This window comes from Mesitornis unicolor, unplaced genomic scaffold, assembly GCF_000695765.1.
Source record: "Mesitornis unicolor isolate BGI_N332 unplaced genomic scaffold, ASM69576v1 scaffold7148, whole genome shotgun sequence".
NCBI lineage: Eukaryota > Metazoa > Chordata > Aves > Mesitornithiformes > Mesitornithidae > Mesitornis > Mesitornis unicolor.
In genome coordinates, this window is record NW_010202476.1 from 79,426 (window position 1) to 91,277 (window position 11,852).

Below are 11,852 nucleotides of genomic sequence, written 5' to 3' on the forward strand. Positions count from 1 at the left end.
CTCTGCAGCATTTCTTAAAAACACTTTGATGTTTGTGATGTACTGCCAGTGGATTTCCAATGGTACTTAAACTTGTTACTTTTAGAAAAATCATGAATTAAGCTGAACATTTTTGGTAAAAGGATTGAAAGTGTCCTTTGATGAATAAACCAAGTGACAAAAGGTTTTATAAAAGACTGGAGTGAGAGATAAGGAACTTACAAGTTACAAACAACTGCACCTGTGAGATAAAACACAAAAAGGCAAAAGTTTAAAGTATAGAAAACAGAAATTAAGGTACTGGGAAAAGAGATAGTAGGTACAGCATAATACTTATAATAGTCAATATTAGTGATGAATATGAATAGGACATGACTAGTAAATGAAGTTTGTGTAAACCAATGGCACGGGTGCAGAGAAGTCAAAAGGAAGAGGCTCTCTTGTCCCCCTAGACACACAGTTCCTGCCTCTTGATTTCCTGAATGACAGAGGTAGATTTGGATTTTGGCTTCTGACTTGCTTTTTCTTCCCCTTAAGCTTTAATGTTGGTGACAGAATTATTTGAAATTCAACAAGGATATTTCCAAAAGGAAAGCAACTTCAAATATTAAAAGGAAGGTTTATAAGTCTCACATTTAGACCAAGACCTCTCTCTCTTGCAAGGCTTGAATAGTTTAAACTGCAAAATGAATAACAACAATGTGAAGATACATGTTTTGACCTGCAAACCTCTTCTTCCCTTCTTCATTTTCACCTCTGAGATACGGCCTAGAGAGCAGGTAACAGTCTGAGCCATTAAACAACACATCCAATAACTTGTAACTTTTAGAAAAGACAAAGATCACTTCATCTTTGTAGAGAAATTCAGCAGAGGGATCCTAACCTAGAGCCTTCTTGTTCAGCCTTGCCAAATTGTGATTGCTCTTTTGGGGAGGAGAGCAAAAAGAGACATGACCTTGGACTTCCCTTCTATGTGCTTTTAGCCCAGAATAAATTATATTGGACATAGGAGGCACCAAAACTATATCAGCCTTGATATTTGTGCAGTTTTAGGCTGATTAATCTGTTCAGCTCCCTTGTGAAACACGGACTCTCTTGGTATCTGACAGAGAAGAGCTCATCATTGATCTGATGGAGCTGCACAGAGCGGTACCTTTGCTTTCCACGACCCCTCTGGATTTCCCTCTTTGTTACTCACCAGTACTACTCTGGATGGTCCTCACTGTGGTGGTTGTACGTGGGGGAGATGAGGACCGCAGCGATATGCACTCGTCGTCTTGGGAGCAGCCCTTCTCAATGGCTCTGACGTAGCTGTGGCTCCTCATGCGGAAGCAGCCCGGCATAGGCAGGTCCAGTGCCTCCACTGCCTGAGACTCGAGTTCACTGAACACCGACTCGCAGACGGATTCGAACTGACCGTTCACCTCCATCTCACTCACCTGCAGGCAAAGACCGGGCAGGTTCAGTACACCCTATACACCAGCTTACAAACACACACAAGCTACAGTGGCACAACGGCCAGCATCTGTTAGAGTATCCCTTCACACATGAAGAACAGATGAATGGCACATAAACATGTCCCATTTTACAAAACAACAAATGTTAAGGGGAAAAAAATAATGTACAAAAAGGAGAGACAGAGGCTTTAGGCAGAGATTCAGCAGAGTTTAGGCTCTTCTCTGGAGACATTCAAAACCTGTCTGGATGTGTTCCTGTGTGATCTTCTCTGGGTGATCCTGATCCAGCAGGGTGATTTTAAGAGGTCTCTTCCAGCCCCTGTTATTCTGTGATTCTGTGATATCTGGCTCCTGCCAAGACTGGCGGTAAGCTGGGAGTACTCATAGCAGTGTCTGGTCTATCTCACCCTGGGTCCACAGCAGAGGTTGAACCTCTGGCCATTATGACCATTACATTGGAAACAAAAAAAATCACTCTTGCTTTAGGGGGGGTGAGGAAAAAAAAGGTCAGCTTAACTCTGGTACACAATCAACGCAACCCATAATCAATCACAGTGATAAACCTGAGGGGTTTGGAAGGGGAGGTTGATAAGGGAACCAACTTTGCTGCAGGTGAAAAATGTTTGTATAACTACATCTTTAGGCTGACTTTGGCTGTGAGTGAGATGCAAGGGAATCCTTAGACCCTTTGTGGAGCAGACACTAGGTGGTGACAAAGACTTACACTCTTGCAGGTTAAACAACATTCAAAAGCATGTGGCTTTGCTGCAGGTCTTACAAACCTGGAAACCATTTACCTCAGCTTAATTAGTAATGGATGTTTCTTAGTTGAGAATAGAGCCTTTAGCTTGGCGTTAAAGCACAGTAATTATCACTGTAGGAAACATGCATATGGAAACCATCACTTGAGGATTTAGTTAGTTTTCAAGTGTGCAAAAGGCCAAGATTGGAAGATAAGACTGTGTTAGGGTGGTGGAAAAAAAACATTAGAAATTATTTTCCAGGATTAATTTTACCAAGGAAAACATTATGCTGGCATTTGTACATATAAATGAGAAGGGAAATTTCAAATTGTTGAATATATTTTTTCAAAGGGAAACTGCTTAAAAGAGCATGGAAGAGTAGTGAATAGTACATAATAAAGAACAATCCTACAGTGGTGGAGACTAGCTATATCTCCAAACAAACTTCTTCATATTGGCAAATAACACAGAAGCTTTGGCAGATGCTTGTATAATTGTTAGGTATCTAGCTAAATAAGAAACCCAACATAATGTTCATATATTGCCTCTGAGACCTGAATTGTCTGCATGGGGTTCAGAATGCATATGATACCACAAAGCAAGCTTTAAAATACTAATAAAATTGTGAAATACAAAATACTACAGGCTTAATTTTGCTTTAGCATCTCACTCAGCATGTGAATGTGGGTTTTTTTTTTTGGAGGCATTCCAAAAATTTTGATTTCAGGTACTAAGCACAAGATCCTTCAGAGAACCCTGTTTAAAGACACTGTTGATGAGCACCTGCTTTTGGAAAAGAAAAATAAAAAATTAGACTGCTCCTTCAGATGAATTGCCTGTTGTGCCACTCATCCATTTGCAAAGGGCAGGTTATGGCACTATCAAATGTTACCCTCTTAAAAACAAGATTGTGGGAAAACATTTCTGTTTTCTTAAAAAATGTTATGAAAGTGTGTGGCATACAACAGCCTGATTCCACTTAAAGCAAAATCAAGTTTCTTCTATTGCAAGGGCTCAGCCGGTGTCCAGCATGGCGGCTGCACTCCAAGCCACCATGAATGTGTATCACCCACCTGGCTGATGGTGCTCATGGCCCTCATGTAGCTCTCGTTGCGGGAGCGGAACTTGGGAGACGTCAGCAGCCCCGCGGGGTCCAGGCTGTCCAGGCTCCTGTTGATGGAGACTTCACTCACTGCCCTCAGGTAACTGTGGCTCCGGATCTGAAGCTTTGGCGAGTGTTCACTGGATATCCTGGGACGTTTGGGGAAAATTAGAAAAAGAAAATAGATATTTCATCAAGTCTAACTGGCATCATCAATAGGGAGGTAAAGAAAGGAGAGGCCCAATAAATAGTAAGGTTGGCTGCAGAATCTTAAACACATCAGCTGAGCATCCACTTCTTGAAATGGTTTGTAGGAACTCGAGGGGCTCTATTTCTCTAAAGTGTTGTTCCTCTGCGAAAACCTGGTGCAGATCAGATCTGCTGGTGCCGTGACTCTGATAACCGCACATGTACCTGTGTAATGGGGCTGCTTATCATGGAGCTTTTAAGGGTGTATGGGCAAATAGGGTAGGCAAATCTTAAACAACATGCCAATGCACTCATAGTACATCTTAACCTGGGAAATATTTCCAAGAACTTGGGGTGCCTGGTAAAGTTTGGTGTGCTTTAAAATTTATTTTATTCCTGGCTTAAGCTGAAAGTTGAGAAAATGTAGGCTAGGGAAGCACCTTTACATGACTTGATGTCAAATTATAAGTTTAAAAACCACAGTTATATTTCTGAAGTGATAACAGTCCCCAGCTTTCCAATACCAGTAACAGATACGATGCACCGGTAGTCAGAAACAAAAGAAAACACCCCATAGGTAATGAGCACAACCTATACTCCTGCCATATGTGCCTAGAGTCGACTAGCAAAGGTTATGACGTGTAGCTACAATCCTCCACCTGCGAGACGTTTTGTCTTCTGAAAATGCCAGCTAATTGCTGTCTTCACACTGCAAGGCATCCTATAAGGATGTGAGCCACAAGAAGTGACCCATGTCATGCCTCTTATGCAATACAATTAGTTCTATGGATATTGCTTTTTAAACAATTAATCAATGAATAAAGTATTGAAAGAGCAATTCTTCAATATTTTTCTTGGAATATCTTTAGTATTATCCAAGTATCATGAAGTAAGCAAATTAAAATATTAACTAAATTTTCCATTTGTAAATGACAATCTCACATAGATGTTTGTGAGTATATGAAAGAAAAATCTATAACCTAATTACATGTTTAATCTTTCTCCCCTAGTCTTTAGCAATACATACACAGCTGACCTGAAAGAAGAGAATCTATTTTATGTCTAATTCCTCAAGCATTTGCAGATATTTTGTATTCAAGTAGCTAACGATAATAATTAGTATAAGCAATTTCCCAGTGGCATGCACAATTCTGGTAATTGTCAATGTATTTTAGGAGGACAATTCCATTGTGTAATCGCACACCTAAGTAGTTCAGAAACTGGGTCTGTTTTTGAATGGTACAATACCATAATAAAATCTAGGTCAACTCTACAACACCGTATTCTCTGGCTGCTAATTACTTGTCTAATAAAAACACGTAAACTTATGCTAATTACTCAACTTTCCTGTCACAAGATGAAGATAAAGCCTTTTCTTGCCATTTTCACTGTGGGTACTCACAGCAGTCACATTCATACGCTTTGAATCCTTATGCTATTTGATTCCACATGACAAAAGTAGAAAGCTTTTTAGACATTATAATTAGTGGTGTTCCAAGATCAAGAAAAGGAAGAGAAAATGATGAAAAATCGACTGATACTAGCAGTTAGCTACAACATTTTGATAACTAACACTAACCATGGAACTCTTGGAAAAATAATTTTTGTCTGTTATTTGATAAAAAATAAAGAAATAAAAATATGAAAAGATAAAATAGAATGAATAATTCAATAGACAATTTTTCAGATGCATGTGAGCTGCTTCACCACCCTACAGATATGTAAACTGATGAGCATTGCCTGAAATGCATTTCTTAAATGAATTAAAAATGTATTTGATGAATATGTTGTGAACAGTTTGCTGCCAATATGTGACATGCAAAATTCAAATATGCTTGATTAGCTGCCAGTTAGTCAAATACGTCACCTGGGGCTGTCACTGTTCACTGATTAGCTGAGCTCACAAGAAGACTGCAGCACACTACCAAATTCAGCGTAAAGACATTGCCAGACAGACATTTGCAAGCGCTGAGGCAGGTGCCCTTTAAAGATGAGAACCAATATGACAAGATGCAAGTAACCCACAGCAGCAAGATTTTGCTGTGGCAGTCAGAGTACAGATCAGATGAGATGCTCCAAGTGTCACAGAAACCCACTATGAAAGGTATAGAAATTATTTTTTTTAATGCATTAGTGTTGCATAACATTTTCCCAACTGTGTTTGAAACAAGGGCATCCATCCATGATAGTAAATGTTTCCCTGTTGTTTCAGATGTGGATGGTCATCAGCACAGCTGCCTTTTTTCTGATTAATTTCGTTCCCAACTATATGACTGTCCAGTTTGGCACATATCTAGAACCGTATTTTACAGGTGGTTGCCTATCATAGCCTGTGCATACCTCCTATCTGTTGTATAAAACAGACTAAGACATCGGCAGCTGGAGAAGGTGACTCCTTGCTTACTGATTGCTACAATCACTGTTTCACTAGATTGAGTGATGGGAAAAAAAAAAGCATTTAAAGCATAGGCAAAGAAACATGTGAAGGCTTATACTTACAATGATTACCAGTGCTTTTATAGCTGTGTAATAAATCGTCACTATATCCTACAGCACACTTCAATGAACAGCTGAAATGCCACTGGAAATTTTGAAAACATTCTATTTAGGAATAAATCTGGCTATGTATGACAGGGGAAGATTTGAATGTCTAATTCATTTTCTCAGAGTTACTATTACCAGTAACCTGTAAATGAAAATATTATTTTCTTCCTTAAGGGTTCAACTCCATCTTCTATTTATCTTGCATTACCTAAACTTCTGTTTGTGCAATCATAATTTCCACAACTAAGTCCAACAGACAAGGGACTGAGACTTTGAGACAGCTCTTTGGCTGATACAAAATGGTCTGTTAGCTCCACTCATTACATTGGATATATTAATTGGCAGAAGCAGGACATGAATTATTAAAGACCTTGAATGAGCTCATCAAGCATGCCATGTCATTTCTGTGCCTGACATGGGACAAGCGCTGAAGGGGAATCCTGAACTCAGTGGCAGAGCACTTTCAGAGGGGCTTATGCACAACTCATCTTTACTGCTACGGTAAAAGAGAGATTCTTGCCTGGCAGACTTCTAATCCCTTCTGGTTATACGAGGTGGTGATGGTTGAAGCAGCACTCAGGAAGCTTGCAGCGGGCATGAGAAGCCAGGCGTGCTTTGGGGTTGGGCTGTCCCGTAAGGTGACAAGCTCCATTCACAGGTGGCAGGTCTCCAAATGGGCTGTACCGTCCTTTTCCCCTGTACTGCTGGCCTTGCCCCAGGCCTCACCCCAGAGGATGGGAGCACAGCCACAACAGCAACAAGCCGATAGCGCACAGGGCAGGAGGGGCAGCACTGCTAGACGTGCTTCCCAAGAACCACAGCAAGAGACATCAGGAGGAGATGAGGGCTTTGGGTTTTTGCCACTCTGCTGGCTGCTGTTGTGGGTGTCTCAAGGGTACTGACCTGAAAAGGAGCCAGCCCTGTGCTGAGGTGTATGGAAATGGAGTCTGCTGAGTTCTGGCGGAGAAGTAAAGGCTCCCCTGGGGATAGGAAGGCAAGTGCCTCTGATCCACACTGTGCCTCAGGGAAGATTGAGGCACCCCACCTTTGGGGGCAAGACTGAATGCCCATGGGGTGCTCTGAGAGGCAGAAGAGTGTTCACTTAAGCAGAAAATGCCTTTCAGTAAAGCATCTAAACCAGAAGATTGTGTAGATGTGGAAAGGAAATCTTTAAGCTACCTTTGCATGCTGTGCTTTGATTTCTGCTCTGTACATTTCTGACATTGTGAGGATGAATCTCCTGTTTCCATTCAAATACAGAAATGAAATTATTTAAAATGCATACACGTAATTGCCCCACCACTGTTGCAACATGCATATTAATAAATACTTTTAACCAGCTGTTACAGATGTGTTTGTATTTACACAGTCTTAATTCAGATGGAAACACATTTTGATTCCTAATTTGCTTAACTGATTATTTGCAAAGTTGGTCAGCACAGGTGAGCATGGGAGGAGCAAGGCTTAGTTGCTTTGCTCTGGTTTGTACAGGGAAGTCTGAGACAGAGGAAGGAAATAGTCTCAGCCTAGTGCCCGACCCAGATGATGGTCCACAATGAATGAAGGGGGAAGGAAAGCTATATACTATCCTTACATACTGCCTTGTCATTTCTGACTTGTGTACACCGGCCATATTTCAGCTCATTCAACTGTATGTTAAAGGATTTCAAATGCAGTGTTAGCAGATTAAAAGTGAAATAGCTTTGAACGTACTCTTGGAAGAGTTCCTTTGCCTTTAAAATGGCTTTCGAATGCCAAAGAGAAGATAGACAACAGGGATTTACAAGAACAGGCAAGCTTAGTTTCAAATATTTCCATTTAATTTAGGAAAGCACAACGCACTCTGTCGTATATGTGCTCTTTATGAAAAACACTTTCATTTACTACATTTCATTTCTGAATGGAAAAAGAGAGAGACAAGACTGATGATGGATGCTTTCTTCTCCTCCTAAGGCCAAACACAATATAAAAAAAGTGTTACAATGAAAAATAGTCCTAAGACTGTATTGTCTTCAGCAAGTTCAGCATTCAGATTTGTAACACAAAGTGCAGTGTTGTGCCAGATGGGTAGCATGCTATGCCAACAGAAAATGACAAAACAGAATAAAGTGAAAGTCCAGAAACACATCCTGAACAGTTCTGTAAGCCAGCAGAGGAGTGTGCTAAAATTTGCCTTCAAACAAGCAGGAAGCCTCCAACAACACACCACACACAACGTAAAACAAAGAAAAAAATAAACCTCAAAACCCACCACTACTGCTAAATATCCCAGCTCTCATTTTTGTAGCCTACAACGCACAGCTTAGTTCCCTGGGGCTTAATTATCCCAGACTGAATGCCCCACCTCCAGCGTGGCTGGTGGGGACATCCAATGTACATGTCTGTGCTTGGTTTTATTTGCATTTTAGTGTTGCTAGAAGGTAGAATAATTAATTCAGTGCAGTCTGACACAAGGCAAACAATGAAGGACATCAGGGAGGAACATGTACAGAACAAAGTCATTCAAGTGCATCTGTCTGATCCGGGTCGTGATACAGGTCACCAGGCCGGGGTAATTTCATCATGTTGGCACCTATGTTCTGCTGCTTTTTCAGTGCAGTAAACACAAATCTGTCATGCTGCTGACAGAGACAAGGGCAGCACATAAACTGTTTTGAGCACTCTTCCCTCTCACCAGGGATTTTCCCAGAATTTGAAGATATCCTTTTCTGTTTTTCTTCATAATCAAGTGAACCTCCTCATGGGGATTTCCTACCTTGAAACTAAAAAAAAAAAATAATAAAACCTCTCTTTAAGTCCTTAGTGTGTTGCTAAAGAGCCAAGTGTGCGAATGAAAAATCTAAAACATGGAGACAACCAGAAAAAGCTCATCTGCTGAAGGACAATTTAATGTTATCAGCACAAAACTGGCATCTGCTTCCTTTTGAATTATAAAAGATTCTACTGATCAGACTACAAATCATCCTCACTGCATGGACCAGCCATCACATATACATAGAGCCTCATGGGACATGCCAGTGTCACAGGGTTTGACACAGGCTGAGAGGAGGCAGAAATTGCGCTACGATGTATTTGTGTCTTTGCCTGATTTTAGGGATTCTAGTAGGGTTGCAGAGGAAAGCATTAAAAAAAAATAAATCCAGAAGTCCACATGGTTTGGTGTCACGCAGCTGTCTAGCATGTCTGTCTCCAGCTGTTGTGGGTTTTTTTGAGTAAGCACATGGTGTCCTGCCAGAAAGTTCCTGTTTGATAGAGGGAAGCAGGAACTGGATCAAGATTTTTTAATAGCAAATGCTTCTAAAAAGCCCAGTCCCTTTTAAAACACTCCATGTCTGGCTACTGACAGCCTCAGAATCAGCCATGAAACCACTTCTTTGTGTTTTTAATACACACCTGCTTCCCACTCAAAGGACATGGGACCATAGGGTTATTTCTTTTTGGGGTGTGGGGGAGCTGAGGTTGTATGACCATGTTTCAAGAGCATCTTTAGGCCTTAAAGTGTTAAAATGCTAGCAAACAAAGCTGACTACTGCATAAAAAAATCACATATGCATTCAAACAAAACTTCCCCTTTATTTCAGAGATTCTCTCAGGTGCTGCATACGATAAAAAAAATAGGCTAATGAACTGAAGGAACCTCTGTCCTGCAATTGGTGGACTGTATCTTCTCCCTGCTTTCTAGACATGGCAAAAGAACAGAGCACAGCATGGAAGGGGCACATAATGCCATATGCAATTGAGTTTGCAAGAGAAGCAGATGGAAGATGATGCAGACAGACTTTATACAATTCTTTTTAATCAGAAATCTGGTCTATAAGCTGGTGCTGATTCCCCTGTGGGTGTGTGTAGGGGTGAAATGGTTGTGTGTACTCTTCTGTTCTGCCCTGGAGAGTGAAAGAGATGCTGAACTGTAGAAACAGTTTAACCCAAATGAACCAGCTAAACCCAGTGATGCCAGGGTAAGCCACTTCTGCACAACAACACACAACTTTTGTCTACAACAGAAGAGAAATGCATCTTCTCTTGTCACACCTATCACGGTAAGATCTAACATTGTCAAGAGTGCCCAGCTTGAGAAGAGTAGCTGTCCTCTCAGAAGACCCTCTGTTGCCAGCATTATTGAGTACATGCTTAAAAGGGTTTTCAGAGATTCTTACTTGAGGAAAAGATGTCTGAACCTAGACCAAATGTGTGACACATGGCTCTTGCCTTTGCCAGCATGTCTCCTTTGGGCCAGCACTAATAATCACAGGAACAAGTGTTTATCAACAGCAAGATATATTTACCTCAGCTGGGAAAGCTTTTGCCTTGTATCAGGTATAACACTAAGAATGAATGCTGCTGGAGGGCCTGAGGTCAGTCATCCCTGCAGCCCTGTCTGGAGCCCTTTGGCCCATATTGGAGTGAGGATGAATCCTCTGGTGCTTTGATGAACCTTCTCTTTGCCAGCACAAAAGACAAACCCTCCTTCCTGCAGAAGGCACTTGTTCAGCTCTCCACAGTGAGGCCAGGCTCACCCACTTGATCTTACATCACGTTATGTTCTTGGTTACTTCAGTAGTTAGTGACCTACTACACCACTTAGACACATACAAGTCTATGAGGCTGGATGGGATCCACCCAAGGGTACTGAGGGAGCTGGTGGAAGGGCTCACTGAGCCACTTTCAATCATTTATCAGCAGTCCTGGTTAACCAGGAAGGTCCCAGTTGACTGGGACGCCCATCTACAAAAAATGCTGGAAGGAGGAACTAGGGAACTACAGGACTTCCAGTCTGACCTAGGTGCCATGGAAGGTTATGGAGCTGAACATTTTGAGTACCATCATGTAGGACGCACAAGACAACCAGGTGATCAGGACCAGTCAGCATAGGTTTATGAAAGGCAGATACTGTTTGACTATCCTGATCTCCTTCTATGGCAAGGTCACTCATTTAGTGGATGACGGAAAGGCTGTCGATGTAGTATACCTGGACTTTAGTAAAGCCTTTGACATAATTTCCCACAGCATTCTCCTGAAGAAATGCTGCTCATGGCTTGGACAGGCGTATTCTTTGCTGGGTAAAAAAAATGCCTGGATGGCCAGGTCCAAAGAGTTGTTGTGAATGGAGTTACATCCAGTTGGAGGTCAGTCACAAGTGATGTTCCCCAAGGCTCAGTACTGGGGCCACTTCCGTTTAACATCTTTATCAATGACATGGACAAGGGAATTGAGTGCACTCTCAGTAACTTTGCAGATGACACTAAGCTGAGTGGGAGTGTTCATCTGCTTGAGGGTAGGAAGGGCTTTACAGGGGGACTTGCATAGGCTGGATTGATGGGCCGAGACCCTCAATTGTATGAGGTTTAACAAGGACAAGTGCTAGGTCCTGCACTTCGGTCACAACAACTCCATGTAATGCTGCAGGCTTGGGGAGGAGTGACTGGAAAGCTGCCTGGCAGAAAAGGACCTGAGGGTGTTGGTCGACAGCTGGCTGAGTATGAGCCAGCAGTGTGTCCAGGTGGCCAAGAAAGCAAAGAGCATCCACAAATAGTGTGGCCAGCAGGAGTAGGGAAGTGATTGTCCCCCTGTACTTGGCACTGGTAAGGCCACACCTCGAATACTGTGTTCAGTTTTGAGCCTTTCACTACAAGAAGAACATTGAGGCGCTGGAGCATGTCCAGAGAAGGGCAATGAAGCTGGTGAGGGGTCCAGAGAACAAGTCATATGAGGAACAGTTGAGGGAACTGGGATTGTTTAGCCTGGAGAAAAGGAAGTTCAGGGGAGACCTTATAGCCCTCTACAACTACCTGAGAGGAGGTTGTAGCAAGGTGGCTACTGGTATCTTTTCCCAAGTAA

The 11,852-nt window shown here is 42.0% G+C and overlaps 1 protein-coding gene across 1 annotated transcript in view; it reads right to left on the minus strand.

Moving 5' to 3' along the window:
* Positions 1-3,430, minus strand: part of DLGAP1 (discs, large (Drosophila) homolog-associated protein 1) — a gene marked incomplete at its 5' end in the record, with an annotated part of 79,691 nt that extends 76,261 nt beyond the window's left edge. Inside the window, 2 exons of the mRNA XM_010190402.1 lie at positions 1,178-1,418; positions 3,253-3,430. Of these exons, the coding sequence (XP_010188704.1) occupies positions 1,178-1,418; positions 3,253-3,430 (419 nt within the window). The remainder of the gene's footprint in view (positions 1-1,177; positions 1,419-3,252) is intronic.
* Between the last annotated feature and the right edge of the window lie 8,422 nt (positions 3,431-11,852).